This window comes from Bos mutus, chromosome 29 (assembly GCF_027580195.1).
Source record: "Bos mutus isolate GX-2022 chromosome 29, NWIPB_WYAK_1.1, whole genome shotgun sequence".
In the NCBI taxonomy this organism is placed as follows: Eukaryota; Metazoa; Chordata; class Mammalia; order Artiodactyla; family Bovidae; genus Bos; species Bos mutus.
In genome coordinates, this window is record NC_091645.1 from 16,016,187 (window position 1) to 16,042,653 (window position 26,467).

Consider the following 26,467-nt stretch of genomic DNA (forward strand, 5'->3'; position numbering starts at 1 on the left):
GCAGCAAATGCATAGGCATGAAGCTGTGAAGGTATGGACACGTTTGCGAAATTGTAAGCACGTCTGGTATGGCTAGAGAAAAAAGAGAAGGGAAATGCAAGACTTGATGCTGGAGAGGTCAGCTGTGGCCAGACTGGGAGGGCTCTGTGATGTACACTCTGACTCTGTAGATGCTGGGGTGACTCCAGGGCATGTCTGCCGTGGCTGCCTTCCTGAGCGAGTGATCAGTGGCCCCAGCCAGACTGGAGGCATGGCCTTTATAACCAAGAAAGAGTTAATAAAGCGGACATTTCTTCCCAAAGGCCCGTAACCTGAGTCTTATCAGACAAATTTCCTTAGTGGGGCATCCAAAAAATACTTTTCCAGTACTCCCCAAAGTGTCAAGGTCATCATAAACAAGGAAAGTCTGAGAAACCATCATAGCCAAGAAGTGCGTAAGAACGCATGATGACTTGTTTCAGGATCCCGTATGGTGTCCTGCGTGGGATCCTGAAACAAAAGAGACTAAGGAAATTTGAATAAACTATAGACTTCGGTTAATAATGGGGGCTTCCCTGGTGGCTCAGATGGTAAAGAATCTGCCTGCAATGCAGGAGACCCGGGTTCACTCCCTGGATTGGGAAGATCCCTTGGAGAAGGGAAGGGCTACCTACTCCAGTATTCTTACCTGGAGAATTCCATCAACAAAGGACGCTGGCAGGCTACATTCTATGGGGTCACAAAGACACAACTGAGCAACTAACCATCAGTTAATAATAATGTATCAATATTGGTTCGTTACCTGTGACCAAAAAACATACTATAAGATGTCAGTCATGGGGAAAATAGAGGCAGGGTATATGGGAGCTCTCTGTACTGTTTGCAATTTTTCTGTAACCCAAAACTCTTCTAAAATATATTTTATTTAAAAAAACAGACGTGATAATATGGATGCAATTAAAGTGGGAAAACCTTTGTAACTCCCAGATTTACTTGGGTTTCCTTATCTCTGGAAGGATTGGTTCTTTTCCAGTTCAGTTTCTCCCCCCACAAATGTTTTCAGCTTCACCAACATGGAAACAAGTACGTGTGTCTGTGTAGGTGGGCACGGGAGGTTGGGGAAGCTGGGGATGCTGAGGTTGAGACCTCCTCTGTACTGAAGTCCCAGTACTGCTTTTTCTCCCCTCTAGGACCAACAGAGGCTTCCAGGGAGGTGAGGCATGTGGCAGTTCATTAACATCCTGCTGTTCCACACCTGGCGGTGCTTTCAGTTCCTGTGTGGGACATTGGTCTGGGACACTTGGATCAGTCAATAAAAGGCCACCTGTGACAAAGGGCCTGAGCCACAGCAGAAAGCAAATGCCTCAGGGACCAGACCCCCTGATCCACCTGTGGGAAGGTGACCTCTACTAGGAAACTTGCCTGCCCCTCAGGGGCTGGCTCAACGTGGAGTGCGTGCAAAGCGAACCTATTGTCCCTCCATTTCTGGTGCACTTTTCTCCGTTGTCTCCTACTCTGTCCGTGCCTGTGTCTGACTGTGTGTGTATATTACAGTCGTTCAGTTCAGTCGCTCAGTTGTGTCTGACTCTGCCACCCCATGGACTACAGCATGCCAGGCTTCCCTGTCCATCACCAACTCCCGGAGCTTACTCAAATTCATGTCCACTGAGTCGTCGATGCCATCAAACCATCTCATATGTATACTTTTCTCACATCTAAATTCTTCTTTAGTAACAAAGAATGCTCTGTCTCTCAGCAGTTCCCAAAATATTCTGTTTTATTTCTCTCCCCATCCTCTCTCAGTAAAGCATGGCTTCTCCCCTCTCCGTCTGGAAGGACCAGTGATAACCCTTAACAGTTGTAGATGTCAATAAAGACAAGATCCAGCTACATCACTTTAAGTCTCAAACATCTCACTGAATCTGCTAAGAGATGTCTTTCTTGGTCCATCTCAGTTTTGTTTAACTCCTAGCTTCCCTATAGTGATGCTGGACACCCTAATCTTCCAAACGATTTTGAAGCTTCACAACTAAGCTCCTTGGCATCCTTTGCATCAGTAATTGGCTTTTCTCATATTAGCTTACCAATTGATAAAGGAAGTCACATTAACCTAGTTAAATTCATGGGGGGCGGGGAACAGATCTAACTACCCTTCTTCCAGATGTGTAACAGGTCCCTTGCTGCTGCTGCTGCTGCTGCTGCTAAGTCGCTTATCAATCACTTATAACCTCCTGGGCTTGACTACATGCTCAGTTCTGCAGCAGCTCCCTATCCCAGCTGAAGCACTGAGAGTCTTCATATATTCATTGTCCCCAAGGCTGCAGAGGGGCACTTCCACCTGCAGATTCTTTCTTAGCACCTCTATCCATCAGAGTCTAGGCAGGGAAATGGAAACCAACATAGGTCTTTCAGCAGAGGAATTTAATACAGGGAATTGGCTGCACAGTTAATGAAGCAACTGAGAAGATAAACGGTACAAATTGAGTCAGTCCAGAGATCAACAAGAAGAAGCAACCACTATCGCTCCTAGACCTGGAGGGGCAATGAGAGAAGGTGATGTTTCTAGAGTCCAAAAGCTGAGACAATCCAGCAGGAGATAGAATCATTGTATAGAGTGCCTGTCAGGACCTGAAGCAACCGACGGTATGTGGCCACTGCCAAGAATGCTGTCTAAGACAAGCAAGAGAGGGAGAGATACCCTCGCTTCTTTACTTCTCACCTCCAGTCTTCTGGCTGTGGTCCTCCATTCACAAGCCCACCTGCCCAGAAGCCAGAGAGCAAAGGATTCTGAGCATTGTGGTTCTCCACGAGATGGAGCAGAGTAGCAAGTGTGGGGAAGGGGCCTGAGAGCAAATGCACAGCCTCCACCCTCCCCACCCTCTTTGTTCAAGGCTGAGTTGGCCCTCATCCCTTCCAGATAGCTGCTTTTTGCTAATTTCTCTCATGAAGACATCTGGCAACTTGATACAGGCATCATATTTTTGTATGCTCTCCTGGATTGAACAGATGAAGGAAGAGAAAAAAAACCCAGAATCCTCCATTACTTTGGGGTGGGAGCGCTGAGCTCCATAATATCTGTAGTCATCAAATCTTGCTCACGTGGATAATTGCTGTCCCCAGTCCTTTACAGGAGAGCAGTGTCTCTCTTTTTTTGTGGGACCATCAAGGTAGACTGGTTCTGCTTATTCTTACAATGGAGCCTGGAGGCTCAAGGACAGCTTGAGCAATTATCTTCTATTCCTCAAGACCAAACTCATAGGCCAGACCCCCGCTATGCAGCCACATTCTGCCCTGGAGGGCCTGTGTGCACTGGTGACTCCAGAGGGCGGGTGAGTTGCTTCAGGGGACCTCAGCTCTTGTCTGTGTGGTGAATCCTTTCCAGGCTGCCTTCCCTCTGACTGTCTCTCTCCTCTGCTAGCTTGGCGCCCTTTCTGCTGATGTAGGAGCACACGCAGAGGGGAATGTGGACAGAAAGCGTCCAAGGGCAGAGCAGAAGAAACAAAGGGACCTAAGTTTGTGCAGCCAAGAACATAACGTGAAACAAGATGAGGGACTCGGGCTGGACTTGTTTTGTTTTGGAGCATTTCAAGGGGCCAGGCACGCAGTTGTGTTTGGATTGGGAAGAAAGGGATAACTGTGCAGAAGAAAATCCGTTTCAGATTTTAGTCTGGCCATTACTGGATTACAAAAAACACCAAGAGGATTAAACTGTGTGAACGTATGAAAGCAGTTGTACCCAGACAGGAGGGGAACTTGTCTCCTCCTGGGACATGTTTGGACGGTGTTTGGAAGCCGTGGCTTGCTTGTCCATCCATCACTGATCTGGCACCACTTGGAGCTGTCTGAATTGTTTTCCTTTTCCTAGCATTAATGATAACGATTAAATATGAATAACAGTGCTGGTTAGGACTCTTGATTCAAAGTGACAGAAACCTCAGAACTACCTCATCAAATCCAAGGAGTTGAACTTGCAGCCGGAGACACAGGGAGATGCAGTAGAATCGGGTTCATAGTTTTAATTCTGTTAAGATTTGTTCTGTTTCTTTTTGCTCCTCTGGTCATTTCTCTTACTTGTGAGCTTCTCTCTCTCCCTGCAATAGCTCTCTCTATTTTTTCCATGTTAGTTTGCAGGGTTCTCATAACAAAGCACACCAAGTGAGAGGCTAAAACAACAGAAATGCCATGCCTCACAGTTCTGGAGGCTACAAGTCCCAAATCAAGGGGTCAGAAGGACCGTGTCCTCTCTGAAGGGAAGGCTCTCCCCAGGCCTCTGTCACTGCCTCTGGTAGTTCTTAGCTTGTGGAAGCATAACTCCCATCTTGTCTGTGTCCACCCCCCCCCCCACTTTTTTTAGGACACAAGCCACATCGGATGAGAGCCTACCCCAGTGACCTCATTTTAACTTGATTACCTCTGCCAAGAGACTATCTCCAAGTAAGTTTCCATTCTCAGGCACGAGGGATTGGGACACCAACACCTCTTGTGGAGGAGGACACAGTTCAGCCCAAACACTGACATGGCCACCAATGGCTAGTGCATGTTAAAATTTACTAATTTTTATTGTGGCTACACTGGGTCTTCATTGATAGCTAGTGAGTTTTTACCTCTTACAATCATCATAGCTAGAGACCACATTCCTTTTCACTTCCTGTTTTCAGAAATCCCAGGGAAGAATTCCAGCTGACTCAGCTTTGATCAGATTCTGATCTCCCCGACCCCACCCCCCAGAACTGTGGTTAATCTGGCTTTATTAAGGCTTCTAACCCTGAACCTGGCATCTGGTCCCATCACTTCATGGGAAATAGATGGGGAAACAGTGGAAACAGTGTCAGACTTTATATTTTTGGGCTCCAAAATCACTGCAGATGGTGATTGCAACCATGAAATTAAAAACGCTTACTCCTTGGAAGGAAAGTTATGACCAACCTAGATAGCATATTCAAAAGCAGAGACATTACTTTGCCAATAAAGGTCCGTCCAGTCAAGGCTATGGTTTTTCCAGCGGTCATGTATGGATGTGAGAGTTGGACTGTGAAGAAGGCTGGGCACTGAAGAATTGATGCTTTTGAACTGTGGTGTTGGAGAAGACTCCTGAGAGTCCCTTGGACTGCAAGGAGATCCAACCAGTCCATTCTGAGGGAGATCAGCCCTGGGATTTCTTTGGAGGGACTGATGCTAAAGCTGAAACTCCAGTATTTTGGCCACCTCATGCGAAGAGTTGACTCATTGGAAAAGAGTCTGATGCTGGGAGGGATTGGGGGCAAGAGGAGAAGGGGACGACAGAGGATAAGATGGCTGGATTCACGGACTCGATGGACGTGAGTCTAAGTGAACTCCGGGAGTTGGTGATGGACAGGGAGGCCTGGCGTGCTGCGATTCATGGGGTCGCAAACAGTCGGACACAACTGAGCGACTGAACTGAACTGAACTGAACCCTGAACCAATCAATGATGGCCAGGGAGTCAGGGCCCTTTAAGAATGTGGCAATTCCTCCTAAAAAAAATACAATATAAATGAACTTATTTACAAGATAGAAACAGACGCACAGGCATACAAAACCAACTGATGGTTCCCAAAGAGGAAGTGGTGGGGGGAGGAATAAATTGGGAGTTTGGAATTAACAGATGTACACTACCTTATATAAAATTGATAAACAACAGGGATTTACTGTATAGGGCAGGGAACCATATTAAATATCTTGTAATAAACTATAATGGAAAAGAATTTATATAACTGAATCGCTTTGCTGTACACCTGAAACTCTCAAAATATTGTAAATCAACCGTACGTAAAAAAAAAAGAATATGACACTTTTTACAGAATCCATGAATCTGTCAGATCATCTAGTTAATGCCGGGTACACATCATCGCCAAATCATAATGGTTTATAGCAAAGGGTTCACTCTCTCGCGTTCACAAAGGGCAGAAGGAGGGGTGGGGTGGGGAGGAGTATTAGCTCTGAGGTCCCCTGGGGACCCAGGCTGACAAGTCACCCCAACTGTGCCGATCTCCGTGAACTCCGCGCCAGAATGAAAGAGCTCTAGAGAGTCCTGCGCTGGCAGTTAAATCTTCTACCTGCAAGTGGGGCACCTGTGCTCACACCCACCGGCCTCAATTAGTGAACGAACCTCTTGCGGTGCGCCACCCACCGGTGCTTGGAAGGCAGCGCACCAGAAATGGCTGCGGAACAGCAGCGTCGGCGCTCACGACCCACACGATGGGAGCAGCGGGAAAAGGGGTTCCCAGCAGCAGGGAGACGCTTCCCCAGAATAAGACGGGGCGCTGCACCGCCAGCTCGTGAAGGAGCACTCCGGGGCCTTCCCCGCCAAGGAGCGGCAACCGGAAGACAGCGAGGGTTGAAAACACTTGGGTTTGGGCTTCCCTCATAGCTCAGTTAGTAAAGAATCCGCCTGAAATGCAGGAGACCCCGGTTGCATCCCTGGGTCGGAAGATCCCCTGGAGAAGGAATAGGCTACCCACTCCAGTATTCTTGGGCTTCCCTTGTGGCTCAGCTGGTAAAGAATCCGACCTTTATGCAGGGAAACCTGGGTTCGATCCCTAGGTTAGGAAGATGACCTGGAGAAGGAAACAGCTACCCACTCCAGTATTCTGGCCTGGAGAATTCCATGGACTGTATAGTCCATGGCGGCCCAAAGAATTGGACACGACTGAGCGACTTTCACTTCACTTCACTTGGCTGCAGCATGGCACATCTGAGGGGAGAGTGGCAGGGACCGGGCAGGAGAGATGGCCAGGCTGGGCATGAAGAGAAGCGTGTCTTCTAGGGAGAGCTTTGGATTTTGTCCCCAAGACAGTGAGGCGCCAGCAAGCATTTCAGGCCAGGAACAGCAGGGTCAGACTTGCATCTTAGGAAGAGCAAGTGGCCTTCCAGTCATGTGAAGGAAGGGATTGGAGAGCGCTGGAGCTGCACAGAGATCAGGGCAGGATTTTGTGGTAGAAACACCAGGTCTGGTGCTCTTTGGCATGGGAGTGCAGTTGTGACACATACAACAGGAGTGTGTGTGTGTGCTCAGTCGTGTCTGACTCTCTGCGACCCCATGGACTGCAGCCTGCCAGGCTCTTCTGTCCATGGAATTCTCCAGGCAAGAATACTGAAGTGGGTTGCCATTCCCTTCTCCAGGGGATCGTCCCAACCCAGGGACTGAACCCACGTCTCTTGCAGTGGCTTTGTGGAAATGCCTCAGAACTGGCTCCTGAAGGAAGCAGAGGCTTTACAAGCTGATGACAAAGCTGACCAGAGGCCTGGGGTCTGAGGGCACTCAGGTGGTTGAGAACAAGACTGAGCATTTGTTGCGCACATTCAAATTGCAGAATTTTTGATGCTGTGCTGGAAGGGCTTAAAGGTGAGCATTGGTGAAGTATTGCTAAGTCACTTCAGTCGTGTCCGACTCTGTGCGACCTCATAGACGGCAGCCCACCAGGCTTCCCTGTCCCTGGGATTCTCCAGGCAAGAATGCTGGAGTGGGTTGCCATTTCCTTCTCCATGGTGAAGTATTGGGTCGGACCAAAAAGCGCTCTTTGGCCCGACCCAAGAAAAGGTTCAGAAAACAGAAAACTTTCCACTGACTCCACTAAGGTCCTCAGGTTGCTTGGTGGCACCTGAGAACAGTTAACTCCTCCACCCCACCCCTACACGATGCTTCCTTCTATGCCAAGTCTTCCAGGCAGAGTTCTCGTGTATCCCCGGCTGCACGTGGTCTTTCTCTGGTGAGAGCCCAGTCTCTCTCGTCTTACTCACCAGCAGGTGAACGCTGATGCCCCACCTGCTGTACACAGTCTCCTCCCTGACAAACGTCCCTGCGTTAGCATGGCTCCTCCTCAATCCTCTGAAAGATACACCTGCACGTGTTGCGAATTTGGGCTGCTCACCTGGGGAGGATTCGTGTGCCATTGCCTGCCATGGCTAACCCGAGAGCCGCTGGGGAGCACACGGGAGACGAACCACACAAGAGAACACTGAGTGGAAACCTGGATACAGCCCGTGACCCAGAAAATGGCAAACGAGCTCCACCCATCATCCCTGCATGAGAGATCCTCACTGCCACAAGTCTGGGGCTGGCTCTCTGGACACATGGAGGACCTGTTTTAAAAAAAAAAAAAAAAACTCAGGCCTTCCTGAATGAGGATGCCTAGTGAAAACTCCACAGGAAGGCTACAGAAAACCATTTTCTGCCTTTATTTCCCCCGTGTACATTAAAAGTGCACAGCTGCTGGACATGAAAGATTCTTTTACGCTGCCCTGTGGCTCATGGGCTGGGTGTGGATGCTCGGGGCAGAGAGGAAGCCAGGTGGGAGGGAAGCGGCGGGGAAGCACCTCCAGGGATCTCTGCCTGGATCTGAGTGTCTCTGAGCATGACGGCCCAGATTTCTCCACGCACACCCCCGCCTATGTGCTCTCTGAAGGAGCTGTCCTTCATGTATGTAGTTGATGCTCTGGGTGAGTTTGTCTGTGGGGATGTGTATATGTTTTTCTTTTTGATCTGAAAATTGGTCTTTGGGTTCACAAGCAGCAGCTGCAGCTGCCATAATTAAAATGAAATAACCCACTTCCTCCAGTCCTCGGGGAGAAAAGCTTAAGAAAAAAAAAATCCATATTGTAAGTGGACTCAGGAATGTGGTGAATCTTTTATTCTCTCCCTGTTCACTTGAAACGTTTCATGGGTTTGCTTTTCTCTGGAGCCAGAGGAAGAGAAAGGAGTGATCCTTTGCTGCGCATTTATCCCTGTCCCAGGGATACCACACAAGACTGTCCCAGCTGCACAAGCCAGGGTTTGAACCCAGTTTTAATGCTTCATCTCCTTCTCCTCTGCCGCATGACATTCTTTTATCCTATTAGACCCCAGCTCTCTCATACTGATCTGATTCCGTCCGGAGACCTGGGAGGTTTGGTATTATTAAGATGTTATTGAATATGTTGGCACATATAATTGTCTTGGATTAAAAACCAAAGCTCTTAGCAGAGTAACAAAGTGAAGCATCCCATGCTAAATGATTCCATGCTAATGAGATGGTTTTCAGAGGATTGGATTTGTTCTTGAAGGTGTTGCTTAGAAGTCGCTATTCAAACCAGGCTGGGAAAATAAAACCCCAGAAGAACCATAGACTCTGTGGTCTGTTTGGATGTCAGTTGAAGGGAACTGAGGTAGAAAGGGACATCTATGTGCCCGGAATTGAAGCCACAGTGGTCACCCTCTTCAAGAAGGTCTCAGTATGGTGGAGGAGAAAGACATGCTGACAATTCCAAGATGCTGGTAATAAGCGCTGGAAGTGTTAGTTGCTCAGTTGTGTCTGACTCTTTTCAACCCTATGGACTGTAACCCGCCAGGCCCCTCTGTCCATGGAATTCTCCAGGCAAGAATACGGGAGTAGGTAGCCATTCCTTTCTCCAGGGGATCTTCCCAACCCAGGGATCAAACCTGGGTCTCACGCATTGCAGACAGATTTTTTTTTTTTTTTTTTTAACCATCTGAGCCACCAGAGAAGCCCAATAAGCACTGGGTCAAGGGTATTAACAACCTGCTATAGTTGCAGCATTTTTTTCTCCCAAAATCAATGACTTCAGTTGGTAAATTTGTGAGGAGAACAACCTCACTGGGAGGGCATAGCCACAATGTTGAAAATAAAAAGACAAGAAGAAATTATTACACATTCTCATGAATGTGCCCAGGGCCTGGCATTTAGTTTCTCTAAGTCATTATTATCATTCCCATTTAATAATGAGGAAACTTAAGATTCGATCTCTGGATCGAGAAGATCCCCTGGAGTAGGGCACGGCGACCTATTCCAGTGTTTTTGCCAGGAGAATCCCGTGGACATAAGAGCCTTGTGGGCTACAGTCCATAGGGTCACAAAAAGTCAGACACGACTGAAGCAACTTAGCATGCACGCACAAGGAGCTAAGTGGTTTGCCCAAGGCCCCATAGGTATAGCCAGTAACCTGGGGGCGGTTGGAAGATGTGATTAAGACCCAACCTATTTGCTTCCTAAGTCCCTTCTCTTGCCACTATGCCAGGCTTCCCTGAAGAAAACCTACACCCTGGATTGTCCAGTGTATAGCACAGCCATCACCATGTCCCATATTTAGAATGAGGAACTCTTTTTCTCCTTGGGGAAAAAAACAAGTTTTTGCAGCAGGCATCTTGATGGGAGTGATTCATGACCATTCTCTCCAGGCTGCAGGTGTGCCGATCCAGATGGAGTGCACTGAGCCCTCCGAGCAGTCCTCCCAGACAGTGACGTCAGCCCAGAGAGTCTGGGTTCCTCACTGACTTTCTCCATGGCCCAGCAGAGGAGGCCTGGGTATTCAAGTGTGTTTCCCTGGGCTCCTGGTCTGCTGCTCCTATTAAACTTAGCTGACAGAAGTTAGCATTCCCTACAAGAGAATAAGGAGGTTCCCTGCTACCTTTGGAATTCTCTGCAAGAGACTGTAGTCCGTGTTGTTTGGGAGGCAACTCAAGGTATTATCTTCTAGAGTGGGGTCACCTGGGGGAAAGCTGGTGGCGCTAGAGGTAAAGAACCTGCCTGCCATTGCAGGAGACGTAAGAGACACGGGTTCCTGTCTGGGTCAGGAAGATTCCCCTGGAGAAAGAAATGGCAACCCACTCCAGTATTCTTGCCTGGAGAATCCCACAGACAGAGGAGCCTGGTGGGCTACCATCCACGGGATCACAAAGAGTCGGACACAACTGAATCGACTTAGCATGTACGCACTCACAGGGGAAAGCTAACAGGAACAAAGGCACTTGGCACTTCATTCCATCTCAGCCTCTCAAAAGGCAGCCCAGGAAACCATCCTGCTTCCCCCCACCCGCTTCCTAGGGCAGGCGGGAGGTATGCTGGGAGCAGAAGGTGTACTGGGCTGTCCAGTGTACAAGTGTCCACACAGATCACAGCATGCTTTAAGGCTCACCTGGGAAAGGAAAGAACCGGATCCAGATCTCATCTGCTACGCTTCCTCGCTGGGGGATTAGGGGCAAACTGCTGGAATTCCCTGAAGCCTCATTTTCTTATCTGCAAGTCTGGAAGGAATAGGCTTGTTTCCTACGGCTGTTTAGAAGGTTGCTGCTGCTGCTGCTGCTAAGTCGCTTCAGTCGTGTCCGACTCTGTGCGACCCCATAGACGGCGGCCCACCAGGTTTCCCCGTCCCTGGGATTTTCCAGGCAAGAACACTGGAGTAGGTTGCCATTTCCTTCTCCAGTTTAGAAGGTTAACTGAGCTCCAATATGTACCAGCCTCGAACACTGCCCAGTGCCTGGCACACAATTAGCTTCCTCCCCTTCCGATCCGTACTGTGCAAGCTTGCCAAATCCATCTTCCTGCAACACATCTCTAATTATGTCACATCTCTGCTCAGAAGCCCTCGGTGGCTCTATTACTCAGTGAATGATGGCCATCTTCTCTGTTTTGACGTTCAGGGCCCTGCTTCTGGGGGCCCATGTCATCTGTCAGGTGTCTTCTGCTTCCCTCCACGCAGTCCTCATTCTTCATCCACACTTTCCCCTCCCGTGCCTTCACTCCCTCACACGAGCGCCCCGCCCTGTCCCCATGCCAACCCCCCCAACACCGTCCCCGGTGCCCAGCTGGGCATGGATGGCATGCTGTCCAGTCAGTGCTCCCTGGTTTGCTGACATGGCCTCTCTGTCCCTCCCTCCTCTGACTGTTTGTTTTTCTGTTTCCACCTCCCAAACTGCCCAGCATTCCCCTTACTTGCAGCCTTACCACCCTGTGAGTCCTTGAGGGCACGGTTTGCTTCTGAGTCCTCAGTTTGTCCTGTATCACACCTAACACACGGAATAGGAGTGAGTGAGTGAGCGAGTGAGCAAGTGAAGGAATGAACACCCTCATCCAGTCCTAACTGCATTGCCCTTCATAAACTGCTCGTACATGAAAGGGAAAGTTTTAGTCGATCGGTCGTGTCCGACTCCTTGCGAAACCATGGACTGTAGCCCACCAGGCTCCTCTGTCCATGGGATTCTCCAGGCAAGAATACTGGAGTGAGTTGCCATTTCCTTCTCCAGGGGAACTTCCCACCCCAGGGATTGAACCCAGGTCTCCTGCATTACAGACAGATTCTTTACTATCTGAGCCACCAGGGAAGCCCTAAAGCCTTTGGTCAATCCTTGGGTATTTTGGTTTCATTAACCATCATGCGGTGCTTATTGGAGGTATAGCCAGCCCTTTATACCCACAGGTTCCACATCTGTGGATTCAACCAACCACAGATTGAAAATATTCTAGGGGAAAAAAAAAAAATCTCTAGAAAGTTCCCAAAACCAAACTTGACTTTGCTCCACCGGCAACTCTTTATATAGCATTTACATTGAGTTGGACATGACTGAGTGACTGAACTGAACTGAACGTATCATTTCCCTTGTGTTAGGTATCATAAGTGATCTAGAGATGATTTCATGTAGATGGGAGGGTATGTGTAGGTTACATGCAAATGCTATACCATTTTATGTAAGGCACTTGAGCATCCATGGAATTTGGTACCCATGAGGGATCCTGGAACCAATCATTCTGCATGTACCAAGTGATGACTTTACTTTGAAAAAGGGAATTCGGGGATACAAACTGAAAATGTAAAATGAAGAAAAGGAGTAAAGGTTTTCCCTGGAAGCTTAGCAAAGGTGAAGGTGGAATAGAAGTAAAGCTGTAGTTCTGCGGCTTCTTCAAGATGGAGGGACCAGATAAAGGTCCCAAGTACTAGCTCTGGCCCAGATCTCTGGAGGCAGAGTGAGACTGTGTGACCTGGACAAAGGAGAGGGGTTTGAGAAAGACACTAAGTGCTTCATCTAAGTCACTGGGTACGATCAGGACCGCAGGGCGGCCCTTGCAGGCCAAGCCGACATCGCGGAGTCCTGAAATCCACAAGGCGCTGGGCACAGGAGAAGAGGGCCACACACAAGAGGAACGGCCTCTAACCACGTCCGTCGTTACAGCAAAACAATTTCCTGCTCCCCTCTGAAAGTTTGGAGGGTAACCTTGTAATGAACAAGGCATAGTAAATAGAAATTAAGGGCACAGTAACCATTACCGCTCATTTGAGATTCATAAAATGATAGACATTTCCTGTGATTACTGCCTATGTTTTGTTTTAGTGAATATAATACGATTTATAAAGACTTTTCTAGTTTACCTCCAAACTTAGTCTTGCTGATTGTACCTGGCAGTGTTTGGGAGCCTGAGCCCTGAGGGAAGGGTACTCCACACTTGGGCAGAGCCTGGCGAATGTTCCCACCTAATCCAGTCACTCTGTTTAGAATAATGAGAATTTACAATAAAGCAACAGGAAATGCAGATGAAGCTAGCAAAATTTCACACTTAGGGGAGTTTTGTCTTAATGAAGATTACCAGTAATTCCTCACCTTCTAATAGGCAATAACGTCTTCTTAGCTAGGCTCCTAGGTATATTTGGCAAATATGTACTCAGGGAATTTCTCAAACGATGACTTTGTACTTGAGGTGCCTGAATGCATCCTTCGTGCACTGTCCTTTAGCTTAGTGTGTCTTTCATATAAAAAGGCACTTTGTAGTGTCTTCAGTGGGTGAGTACAGCAGTCGGTGCAGGGAAAATACAGAGGCCTCAAGTGTACTTGAAGTCCTCGAGTCAATGAGGACCTGTGTTCAAATCCCAGCTCCTCCTCTTGCAGTGATCTCCCGCAAATGGCTTAAAACCTTTGACTCTCTTGTCACCCTCCTTGGAGTGAGATGGAATTTTCTTTTATTCATTTCACAAAGCTTTATTGTGGACAGATAGCTCTTTGGGCACTGGATGTGTGGAGATGAATCAACATTGTCATAGAATTCTGGGGGCATAAAGAACCTTACATGTAGCCTAGCTCAGAGTTTTTCTCTTTCAGACAAAGACTCAAGGAGGGGAAGTGATTTGCTAGAGTTGCAGAGTGATAAGCAAGTGGACCAGAGCCAGACTCTTGGGTGTGAAGAGCTTTGCCCGTGTGACTCCCAGATGATATAGCGCAGGGAGGGTGGGCCATTCTATCAGGCAGGATGCCAAGTGGTGTATTTATTTGCCCAGTGAATCAATGATAGGACTGCTGCAGAAGCCAGTGCCTTGGCCACATGCTCTGCCCCCTTCTTGCTCCCTGCTTCCATCACAGCACAGTCAGTCCTTCACAGAACACGCGGTGTCTACTCTACACCAAGCTGCCTTTGCCAGGCTCATAAAGAGGGCTGATCTGTAGTTCTGACCCTCTAGGGGTTTGGTAAGCCTGATGTGTCAACAGTGGCTGTCACACAAGGCCAGATGAGATGGGAGAAGAAAGAAAGGTTGCAGACAGGGTGTTGTGCAGGATTCCAGGGTACTTGAGACCCTGCTTGCTTTTCTTCATGCCTGGGGACCAGGAACCTGTCCCCTCTCCCTACTGGTGCACATTTGCTGGCGAGAGATCTGCAAAATGGGGTCAAGGACACCTTGCCCCCACACTGACTTGACTCTCTGTTCTCTGCCTCAACAGGAAGGATCCCATCCCATCCTCCAGGATCTGATGGCCCTGGAGACAGGGCTTCAGGGCCCACGGACACTGCTGACTCTTCAGAACGTGCTGACATGGAGCCAGGTCAGTCCCTTGTCCGATCTGATTTTCTGTGTCATCGACTGCAAACCCGTGGTCTTGATGAGAAATGGCATCTTAGAATCTGAAAACAGGTTGAAGGCTTTTGCCAACTAAGCTGCCTAGGGAGTGCAGAGGTCAGGCCAGGGTGGAGGTGGCCTTCTTGGAGAGCAGATGCAGTGGCGGGATTGGTGGCTGCTGGAAGCCAAGCCAGTGCCAGCTTGGTGGGCGGACAGGGCGGGCAAAGGCAAGGCATCCAGCCGGGTGTGAGCGGGGAGCTGGCACCCAGGAGCACAGTGCATATCCAGGTCCACAGAGGCCGTACCAGCCTTGACAGTCATCCCGGGGCCAAGGCACCAGGGGCAGGATCCAGAGTTTGGTGGTTACCTTTCAAGCTGAGTTGGAGTGGAATTGAAGGCGTAGTTGAGAATGAGGTAGGAGGAAGTGTGTGGGCAGCTGCCCAGAGGATAGGTGGTCCACAGGCCAGGTCCAACTGGCCAGAATGGCTTTCCAGAGGCTTTTCTGATATTGCTGTGCAATGGCAAAACCAGAACACACCTGGGGAGGAGTAGGGAGTAGAGGGATGTTTCAAACTAGAGAAAGAACATGGCAGAGAGAAAGGGAGAATCATGAAGGGAGCCTGGGTCATCAGAAAGGCTACAGAATCAGGGGGAAAGGTCAGGACCCAGGGGATGTGCCTGAGATGGTTGGATGGTATATCGACTCAAGGGATGTGAGTTTGAGCAAACTCCAGGAGGTGGTGAAGGATAGGGAAACCTGGCGTGCTGCAGTCCATGGGGTCGCAAAGAGTCAGACACAACTGAGTGACTGACTGGACAACAACAACTGAACCAAGCACCACTTCTTACCTTGTGGACGGTCGTGCTGGGTAGAAGCCTGAGTCTTTCTAGGCTCAGTTGTGCTGCAGCAATGAATGAACTCCGGAATCTCAGCGGCTTAACAGAGTGAAGGTTTATTTCTTGCTCATGCTGCCTATCTAACCAAAGGGTAGAGGGCTCTGGTCTACCCAGTGACTCAGGCGTCAAGCTGATGACAGCTCTGCCGTGTTTTAGCTGTAGCCCCTGGAACAAGGGGCCACCTTGGTCTCCACATCAGGGGAAGAGGTGGCGGAAGGTTAAGCACTGGCTCTTAAACGCTTCGGCTCAAAAGTGGCACAGCCTGTGGGCCAGAACTAACACGTGGTCTTACCCGGTTTCTAGGGCTCTGGGAAATATAGATATTTGATGGGCGGTAACTGCCTCTATCATAGTAGATATTATGAGTTCCATTTTACAGGTAAGAAAACTGAGACTCAGAGACATTTTTTTTGTTTTCTTACATTTCTTTGGTTTTTTAATCTGGTGTGTGTGCGTTCTAAGGCACCTCAGTTGTGTTCATCTCTTTGCAAGGCTATAGACTTGTAGCCCACCAGCCTACTCTGTCCATGGGGATTCTCTAAGCAAGAATACTGGAGTGAGTTGCCATTTCCTTCTCCAGGGGATCCTCCTACTTGGGGATCGAGCCTGCATCCCTATGTCTCCTGTATTGATAGATCGGTTCTTTATGACTAGTGCCACCTAAAGTGAAGTCGTTCAGTCATGTCTGACTCTTTTTGACCCCATGGACTATAGCCTACCAGGCTCCTCCATCCATGGGATTTTCCAGGTAAGAATACTGGAGTGGGTTGCCTTTTCCTCATCCACCTAGGAAGTGCTTTAATCTGGTGTTCCAACCAAATAACTCATGTTCAGAACTAGTGACATTGACACATTCTAAAGAGATTATCAGTATTTTTTTTTAACCTGGAGACATTAATTATCTGAGGTCTCCCAGCTAAAAAGCACCGGAGCCTAGATCATACATAACCTTAGATTCAACCATTTATTTACCAGTTCAGCAAAAACATATTGTATATTGACAGTAGACCCAGCACCACACTAGGCTCTGGGAATATAACAGGGAACAAAAACAGACGTAGCCTCTGCTCTCAGCCTGGTGAATGTCTATAACTCCAAGCTGGGATAAATGTTTGCCAGTGGAGACACAGTGGTTTTCTGTACATGCTAAGTCAAATTAGTCGTGTCCACCTCTTGCGACCCCATGGACTGTAGCCCGCCAGGCTTCTCTGTTTGTGGGATTTACCAGGCAAGAATACTGGAATGGTTAGCCATTCTCTTCTCCAGGGGATCTTCCTGACCCAGGGATGGAACCCATGTCTCTTATGTCTCCTGCATTGGCCAGCAGATTCTTTACCACTGATACCACCTGGGAAGCCATAGTTCTCTGAGGATACCTATTAAGATTTTTGCTTTTTTTAGAGAGGGACAGGTAAAATGGGGTGACATTTATTGATGCATTGTGCCAAGTACTTGATTGATGCATCTCATCAAATAGCTGCAACCCCAAGAGATAGTTCTTATAATTCCATCTTGAGAGCCCCTTGGACAGCAAGGAGATCCAACCAGTCCATCCTCAAGGAAATCAGTCCTGAATATTCATTGAAAGGACTGATGCTAAAGCTGAAACTCCAATACTCTGGCCACCTGATGCAAAGAACTGAATCATTTGAAAAGACCCTGATGCTGGAAAAGATTGAAGGCGGGAGGAGAAGGGGATGACAGAGGATGAGATGGCTGGATGGCATCACCAACTCGATGGACATGAATTTGGGTGAACTCCGGGAGTTGGTGATGGACAGGGAGGCCTGGGTGCTGCAGTCCATGGGGCCACAAAGAGTCAGACAGGACTGAGCAACTGGTCTGAACTGAAGGTAAGAAAACTGAGGTTCATTTGGCAAGAGGAGATGACTGGGCTCCAGGTGAACTCTTCCTCCCCATCCAGGCTCACTTGTAAGAAGGACGTAATGTTAAAGTTAAAAATTAAATCTCATCCCTCACTGCATCTAAACCCAAGAAAGGTGGTCTCCTCTTCCTCCCATAAATCCCCCCATCCCAGGCCTCTCTCTCACTGGTTCCCCGAACATCCTGCAGTGTCACATGTGAATGCAGCTCTGGGCTCTGACAGAGGGGCCCCTTGGAGGCCAGAGATGGGATCTCTCATTCCCATGTTGATGCTGCCCAGAGACCTGGGCCCAGAGCAAGGCTCACTGAACCCACGTGCATTGAGACAGAGGAAAAACTGCAGGAACCTCAGTAGCAGGATCTGAGCCTGGCTGGATGGGGTTGAATCTCAGCCTTGGCACTAGGGGATTCTTCTGTCTAGAATGTTCCTCCTGTTCTGTCCTGTCTCATTTCCCCCTGTCCCTCCACTCACACTGAGTGCTGCATTTGCCCTTTTCTCCCCTCCTCAGCGCCTGTGACCAGCTCCTCTGTCGCATCCCTGGTCTGAGCCACCCTCTTGGACCTGGATTCCTGCAGTCGCCTCCTTGGGAGACTCTGCTGCCACCATTCCCTCCTGGGGGAGGGAACAGATCTGATCTGATGGGTTCAGTCAGATCAGATCACTCCTCTGCTCACAGTTCACTTGTGGCTCCCCAGCTCATGCAGAGGAAAAGTCACAGACCTCACCCTGACCCCCCAGGACTCACCTGAGCCAGCCCCTGTCCCCTCCTACCCCGTCTTTATCTATCCCTCCCTCACACCAGTGGCCCCTCTGCTTTTCCTTGAACCATAAACACATTCCCATCTCAAAGCATAAGGCATCGAATCCCTTTTCCAGCTTTTGGGAGAACTCTTCAGGCAGAGGGAACAGACCTCCAGGTTGCCATCCAAGCGAGCAGAGCATAGATGGGGCTGAATCAGCAAAGCACTGTGTTTGCTGTTCAAGATGCAGCTGGGGTCCCGTGGTGTGAGCAAGGTGGACACAGAGGAGGTGAGAAGGGAAGGCAGTCCTTACCCTCCAGGTCTTCCTGTGCCCGTCTGCCCTTTGAATGTTCCTAGGTAGCATTTATCTCCACCTGGCACATTGTGCGTTACTCTTTTCTGTTCTCCCCCCATTGGAATGTGAGCTCCGTGAAGGCAGGGGTCACTCTGTGTTGTTTCGGCCGTGTTCTGATGTCTAGAATACTGCCTGGGATGTAGCGGGCACTCAAGAAATCCGCACTGGATGACTGAGTAAACAACTGAACGAGAGATTCCATAGCGTGACTCGTTACACTCTTCTGTTCTCAGCACCCTGCCTTTATATGTGTTGTCCCCTCTTCCGGGAAGGTCCCCACTGCCTTCCTCCCTGCTGTCCCACCCTCATTCTCACTCACTCTGCCAGCCCAGTGGGGCCACTCCCCTGCAGCACATCACCCAGGCGCTGTTCCTCCATTCCCCTGAGCCCAGGGTTTCCAGGGCAAGCTCAGATCCTCATCTGGGGGCCCCCGGAGCCTGGCGCACAGGTAGCGTCTAGTAACAGTTCATTGGGCTGAGCTGAGTTGACCAGGAACTCCGTCCCCGGGGCCTGTCCTCCTCCTCCTTCCCTCACCCGCAGTCAGGAGGCAGGAGCCCTTGTTGCCAACTGAGTCTCCCCCTGCTTAACGCCTGCCTCAGAGATCAGGAAGACGAGGCAAATGGGACACTAATGAAATTCAGAGAGAAAACTAAATTGGGAGGTGTTGCAAACACGGTGGAGGAGGGAGATGTGATTTAAAAGGCTTGCTCTCTCGCTCCAGGGTGGGAGGGGGAGTGGGGGTGTGTGTGCAGAGAGTGCTGGGCTGGAGGGAGCCTCACACAGGCCCACTTCTGACCCCTCTAGCTGGGGTGGCCTGCCCATCCCTTTAGTTCAGGGGCCTCACTGTTCTGGCTTTAAATTAGGGGCCTTTCCTTTGCTTGACTCATTCGTTCATTCATGCCTTCCCACCACCTTGCCCAAAAAGATTTGAGTGAGCTAGCAAAACTGTAGTTGATTAATTAAGATGAAGAACATTTAATGCAAAATTAAGATAGAATGTGAGGGAGGAAAAAGGGAAATGGAGATGAGAAGGTGATCGGGGCCAGTCAGAAGAGGAGGTTCGTGGGAAGGGGGGTTGGACACCGCTGTCCTGAGGATGGCACAGGCTCTCGTGACAAGTGTGGGGGGCTGCAGCCGTGACCGATCTTTAGGGAGCACCTGTGGTCCGGGGGAAGTGAGGACAACTGCTGTCTCAATACCTGCTAACCTGTTCTTCTTGTCTTCAGTTATAGGCATCGGCTGACTGCTGTGTGCCAGGGACCACCCCACTCCCCACCACAGCACAGTCTTTTCTCTCTATCTCCTTGAATGTTCACAGCAGTGATCTTTCCTCACAGGGTAGTCTTTTTTTTAATTAATTATTTTAACTGGAGGATAACTACTTTACAATGCTGTGATGGCTTTTGCCATACATCAGTATGCCTCGGCCATAGGTATACATGTGTCCCCTCCATCCTGAACCCCCTCCATCTCCTTCCCCTTCTCATCCATCCAGCTTGTCACAGAGTACCAGCTTTAGGTACCCTGCGTCACATCAAACTTGCCCTGGTTACCTATTTTACATATAGTAATGTATATGTTTCAATGAGTGAGTGTGAGTGATAGTTGCTCAGTCATGCCTGACTCTTTGCAACCCCATGGACTGTAGCGTGCCAGGCTCCTCTGTTCATGAAATTCTCCAGGCAAGATTACTGGAGTGGGTTGCCATTTCCTTCTCTATGTTTCAATGCTCTTCTCTCAAATCATCCCACCCTCGCCTTCTTCCACAGAGTCCAAAAGTCTGTTCTTTACCTCTGTGTCTCCTTTGCTGCCCTGCATGGAGAATTGTTGGTACCATCTTTCTAGATTCCATGTATATGTGTTAGTATATGGTATTTGTCTTTCTTTTTCTGTCTTACTTCAGTCTGTACAACAGGCCCTAGGTTCATCCACGGAATTAGACCTGACTCAAATGTGTTCCTTTTTATAGCTGAGTAATATTGCATTGTGTATATGTACCACAACTTCCTTATCCATTCATCTGTCAATGGACATCTAGGTTGCTTCCATGTCTTAGCTATTGTAAATAGTGCTGCAATGAGCTTTGGGGTACATGTGTCTTTTTCAATTCTGGTTTCCTCAGGGTATATGCCCAGCAGTGGAATTACCTTCTCAAGCTCATTTTAGGGATGAGGTGATTAAGGCTCAGAAATAGAGTCATCTTTTCAGCAAATGGTACTGGGACAACTGGAGATCCACATACAAAAACCTGAAGTTAGACCCCTCCCTCACACCATGTACAAATATTAGCTCAACATGAACCATCCGTCCAGCATCCTGGTGGGTACCAGTAGGTGAATGCTGCAGTGAAAGAGGGTTGGAAGGTCACGACCTCCTGGTGGAAGGCTTGGGATGCAAGACAGGGAGGCCAAGATGCCCTGTGATTCTTGTTTAAGAAATGATAAGCCACTGGAAGTTTTTGCACAGACACTGAACTGACGGTAGAACACTTACATGTGCAGAAGACTGTGATCACCAATAGGCAGATAGAGGTCATCCGCTACTCATTCAAAGCCAGTCACAAATAGAATAATGTCAGTGATGTAGAAGAGAAGGGGAAATGAGAAAAAGAAAGAGGAAGGGAAGTAACAGTGAGCACTCTCGGCGTGCCAGGCATTCACCATATCACCTAATCATCGCAGCGCTGAGGGAGTACTTTCTCCATCTGACAGATGTATAAACAGGCATCCACCCCCACCCCACCCCCACCCCAGGGTTGTTGTTGTTGTTTGGTCACTGAGTCATGTCTGACTCTTTTGTGACCCCATGGACTGTAGCCCATCAGGTACCTCTGTCCACGGGATTTTCCAGGCAAGAATACTGGAGTGGGGTACCATTTCCTTTCTTTCCCAACCCAGGGACTGAACCCAGGTCTCCTGCATTGGCAGGTGGGTTCTTTACCACTGAGCCACCAGGGAAGCCTGCCTGCCCCAGGATGCCTTACTAGTAGATGCAGACTTGGGATTCAAATCCAAGTCAGTCTGCTTCTAAAGCCCACGATTACGTTTCCCACCACCCCACCTGGGCTTGGTATTGTTCATTTGAACTAGCGTGTTTACTGCTACAGCCTGCTCTTTTTAAAGTGCGTGTCTATCTTTCAGGCACGCTTTTTAGCTTTGGGAATATTGAACAAGAACCTCAGGTATGGTTCTTTGTCCCATCCTTTTGGAGTCCGCCATGGTAGCTGCCCCGCATGTAGCAGACAGTCAGCAGTCCTCACTTTTGTATCTGTTACTTTTCATAGACAACATGGCCACAGATGAGATATTAACAATTAACTAGAGTTACTGGTGACTCAAAGACAACTGAGTGGTCAGGCCTTGTCAGAACCATCCATCTGGTTAGCACTGGGAACCTGGGGGTTCAGAGAATATGAGACAGGGTAGTTACTTTGCTCAGGGTCAGGTTGGAGAAATGATCCTAATTGGAACACGCTAATTCTCGTATGTGTGTGTGCTAAGTCGCTTCAGTTGTGTCTGACTCTTTGCGACCCCCGTGGACTGTAGCCCGCCAGGCTCCTCTGTCCATGGGAGTCTCCAGGCAAGAATACTGAACTGGGTTGCCGTGCCCCCCTCCAGGGGCTCCTCCAACCCAGGGATCGAACGCATGTCTCTTACATCTCCTGCATTGGCTGGCAGATTCTTTACCACTAGCGCCACCTGGGAAGCCTGGGTTCTTGTGTAAATACTGAATAAAGCAAACATGACTTATGCGGCTAAGAATGTGTTGTCACATTTGGTGCCAATTGTGGCAGTGAAGCAAAGAGAAATGAACATTGATTGAACTTTCTGTGGGTTAGTATCTGTGCTAGGCACACAGCATGTCTTATTCTCATTATGCAAACCTATGCGTTTGGGGCTCTGTGAGCTAGGGACAGTCCCATTTTCCAGCAATCAAACTGAGATGCTTGCTGAGGGACACCTATGTCCTAGTTCTGGGTCGAGCTGGGCTTTGAAGCCAGGTCCGTGTGCCTCGTCCTCGGGGTCCCCACGCCATCCTCCAGCTGGGGAGCCGCTGCCGGTCTGGTCCTGGGGAGGCACCCTGCTTCCGTCTGTGCGGTACAGCAGTGCAGACACTGCTGCCGTGGCCGCCATACCCTCGTGCTGGTTTCAGGCTCTTTCTGCCCAGACCACCTGCCTGTCCTCCAAGACTCCTTCCCTCCCTGAGCTGGCACCTTCGTCTTCACTCCAGGCATCTGGGATACCCACCGTCCTGCCATCCTACCATCCTCTTTCCATGCCTAGTGTCTGCTTAATCAGTGTCTGGATTCAGTAAACACACAGATGGTCTAAGGAGGAGGAGGAGGAGGAGGAAGGATCTGGTGACCTAACATAAAATCCAAAAGGTGCCCCAGATGGAGCTTGAAACCCAGAAGTTCCCTGTTCATTCAGAAGAGGAATCCTGATTAGGGAACCATTTCTGGACAGCCTCTGCCAGGACTTTGGAAAGTGACAACCAGGCAGCTGTAGAAACCAGGGGTGGAGTTCTATCCTTCCCTGAGGCCTTGCTGGAGTCACAGTTCACAGAGTCGCATAACCACTGCTGCCGCTGTTCCTGCCCTTCTGCACCTCCTTTAATGGAGTCCTCGTCTGCCTGTCCCCCATCCCTGGGGCAGTGCTATGGCGCAATCTTGGGTGCACAGAATCATCACAGAATGACTTATAAGCTGAATCCCTGGTTCATTTCCAAAGAGGAAGGTCAGTTTCCCTCAGTGTGTTCAAAGACCAGATCCTCATAAAGGTAGGGCTTGCTGCTCATGGCATCTTTAGCTGCACGTCTCGGTAGCCAGTTTAGCCAAAGCAGCCAAGGTCATGGCCTGAAGGGCCTCTTCTGAAGCTGTGAACCTCTCTCACTATGCTGCCTTGACTTACCTGCTGCTTTGTGAAAACTCCCTAGGTGGGAGAGAGCAACCCGTCAGCATCTCTCAGCACAGAATCCTTTGCCTCTTTGGATTCTAACCCTGATGGAGAAGCCAAGTGTGCAGCAAACGCTCCAGGGGTGAGAACAGACATTTGTTGAATACCTATTATATGTCAACCACCGCGCTAGGCATTTCACAGTCCATTTAACCCTCACAACTTCCAGTGAGGTAAGCACTGTTATTTCTGATTCGCAGATGGGGCCATGGAGCCTCAGAGAGGGTCAATGGCTTGAAGTCACACAGCTGGGAAGTGGGGGAGGCTGGAAATGAATCAAGGTCATCTGCTGCCAAGCCCGACTCCTTCCCACTGGGTTGAAATTAATAAGAATGACGGCAGCAAGAGCCACCATTGGCGGCATGCTCGCTACACGCCTGACTTGTATTAGCTCACCGAATCACAGCAACAACCCAGGGAGAGCAGGTACTATTACGGTTCAGATTCTACCCATGAGGAAACCAAGTCACAGAGTAGTGCTTTCGGAGTGAAGCATTGTCCAAAAGTGGGTGTTCGGAACATAAGCCCCAGCAATCTGCTACAGTTGGCTGCTCCGTCATAAATACCTCTTGTCTAAAATACGCACAAACCTTGTTCATAGGATATACTAAAGAACATTAATATTTGGTTACTGGTGATTAACTCCACGATGCTCTTGCCACCCACCGGAGTGGGAATTCTTGTTGCTCTTAACAGCCTGGGCTAGCCATTTAGCTGCCCCTTGCCCTGGGAGACTTTCAATAGGTCAAAGGATCCCAGAGGTGGAATTGCAGATGTGAGGAGTCAAGCAAGATAGAAGGGTATATAGTGGAAGAGAGCCAGCTCTGCGGTCATACTGATGGGGTCCAAGCCTGGTTTACCCGCTCTGGATTCTAAGGTACTTAACCTCCACTTCAGTTTCCTAATACCTGAAATGGTCGTAATAAGAGCCCATATCTCAGTGGACTATTGTAAGGGTTCACAGCCTCATGAGATGCTTATAATCAGAGGTAACTCAGAAATCAGGTGCCCAGTAACTGAACCGTTGTATTGTAGAATGTTCATTGACAGAGTTGGACTTAAGAGGTGATCTAGTTCCACCCTTTCATTTGCTGATGAGGACGGTGAGGCCCAGAGACAGGCAGTGATTGGCCCAAGACACGCAGTGTTTTGGTTTTCTGATTCCAGTGCCAAAGTCCTTTCTGATATTGCAGGGGCACTGGAGTGGGTTGCCGTTTCTGACTCCAGGGGCTCTTCCCAACCCAGGGATTGAACCCACATCTCCTGTGTCTCTTGCATTGGCAAGCAGATTATTTACCACTGAGCCACCTGGGAAGTCCCTCTGATACCACACATAGACTATATTTAGAGCAGCCTCAGGACTGGACTGAGCGACTTCACTTTCACTTTCATGCATTGGAGAAGGAAATGGCAACCCACTCCAGTGTTCTTGCCTGGAGAATCCCAGGGACTGGGAGCCTGGTGGGCTGTCGTCTGTGGGGTCGCACAGAGTCGGACACGACTGAAGCGACTTAGCAGCAGCAGGAAGCCTGTATGTCAGCCTCACTTCTAGAAGTTCTAGTTATCTTTCAACCTGTTTTATTTTTTTTAAGAGCCTATTCTTTGTTTATGCTTTGACTACTCTTACGTATCTCTTTAAATATTGTATACATTTCTTTTCTGAATCTGATAATTTCGGTACCCATAGGTCTGATTCTTTTGTTCATTATTTTTGCTGTCTCTTGCTCATGGTGGCTCGTTGCCTCACGTGTTCTGTGAATTTTCAAATCACGTGTTCATGATTGTTTTGTGGGGCTCCTTTGAGGCCTGAGCTGAACCTTCATTAGTCCAGAAAGAATTTACATTTGTTTAAGCTAGATGCCTGGAGGAATCACCAACTTGAGATTCCTTTAAATTCAATACTCAGCTCGGACTTAGGGTTCTTTTCTGGGCATAAGGTAATATGTAGTCAAGCACCAGATCCACGTGAGGACCACTTTGTGATTGGGAATTTTCACTGAAAAAAGCACGTGTGTGCTCAGTTGGGTCAGACTTTTTGCAACCCTATGGACTGTAGCCTGCCAAGTTCCTCCACCCATGGGATTTTCCAGGCAAGAATACTGGAGAGGGTTGCCATTTCCCTCTCCAGGGGATCTTCCCAACCCAGGGATTGAACTCACATCTCTTGCGTTTATTGCATTGGCAGGTGGATTCTTTACCACTGCACCACCTGGGAAGCCTCATAAGCAACATTAAAATTTTTTCCTTTCTCTTCACTTATCCCCACAACCAAGTTTCCCTTGCAGTCTTCTTTGGTGGGGTAGGGTTTTGTCTTTTTTTCTGACTCACCTGTTCATTATGGCACACATGGCTCCTTTGGAAATCCTAACCCTAAATGAGGTCTCAGTCTGACTTCTACCTTTTCAAGGATGTTGACTTTGCCTCTTTCCTTGACTCTTTAAAACTAAAATCCCCAGACCACCAAGGACAGACAGAGACTGTCCCCCAAGGCTGTCCCCCACTCCCTGCTTGGGAACCTCTAGAGATTCATGCTATCTTGTGGTCATCTTGACCTCTGAAAGTTTGCTTTCTCTTTCTTGACAGGTCAGCTCTCTATATTTTTAAAAAGTTGTTTGTATGTTTGTTTAATCTAGTATTTTTCCACGTCTTACATTAGGGAAATTTCTTAGGGTGAATAAGCAGACATACTGGTGGAAATAGAAGTTGAAAGTGGTCACCTCTATCTTTCTTGTGGTATGAACATGGGGCTTCATTGGCTAAGATTTTCCTGATTATTACGGGTTGGCAGTTTATTGTATTTTTGGTCCAGAGTCCATGGAGTGTGCCAAGAACACTGAGGGGCAGTTTCAATGCCACAGGCCAAATCCATCTCAGTGCCGTTGCCATCACCGTTCTGAGATCTCACCCCGTGCTCATCTCAGCCCCACAGGTGCCTTGACCAGAACACTACCTATCGGTGTTGTCACATGACTGAGAAGGCAATGGCACCCCACTCCAGTACTCTTGCCTGGAAAATCCCATGGACAGAGGAGCCTGGTAGGC

At 48.9% G+C, this 26,467-nt stretch overlaps 1 protein-coding gene across 4 annotated transcripts in view; it reads left to right on the forward strand.

Moving 5' to 3' along the window:
- TENM4 (teneurin transmembrane protein 4) overlaps window positions 1–26,467 on the forward strand; it is an 855,551-nt gene that overhangs the window by 248,280 nt on the left and 580,804 nt on the right. For all 4 annotated transcript variants that reach the window (XM_070365001.1, XM_070365000.1, XM_070365002.1 and 1 more), the window contains exon 3: window positions 14,478–14,579. Coding sequence is in view for 3 of the 4 variants with exons in the window: in XM_070365000.1 (XP_070221101.1) it covers window positions 14,570–14,579 (10 nt within the window). In the remaining variant the exon portion in view is untranslated. The remainder of the gene's footprint in view (window positions 1–14,477; window positions 14,580–26,467) is intronic.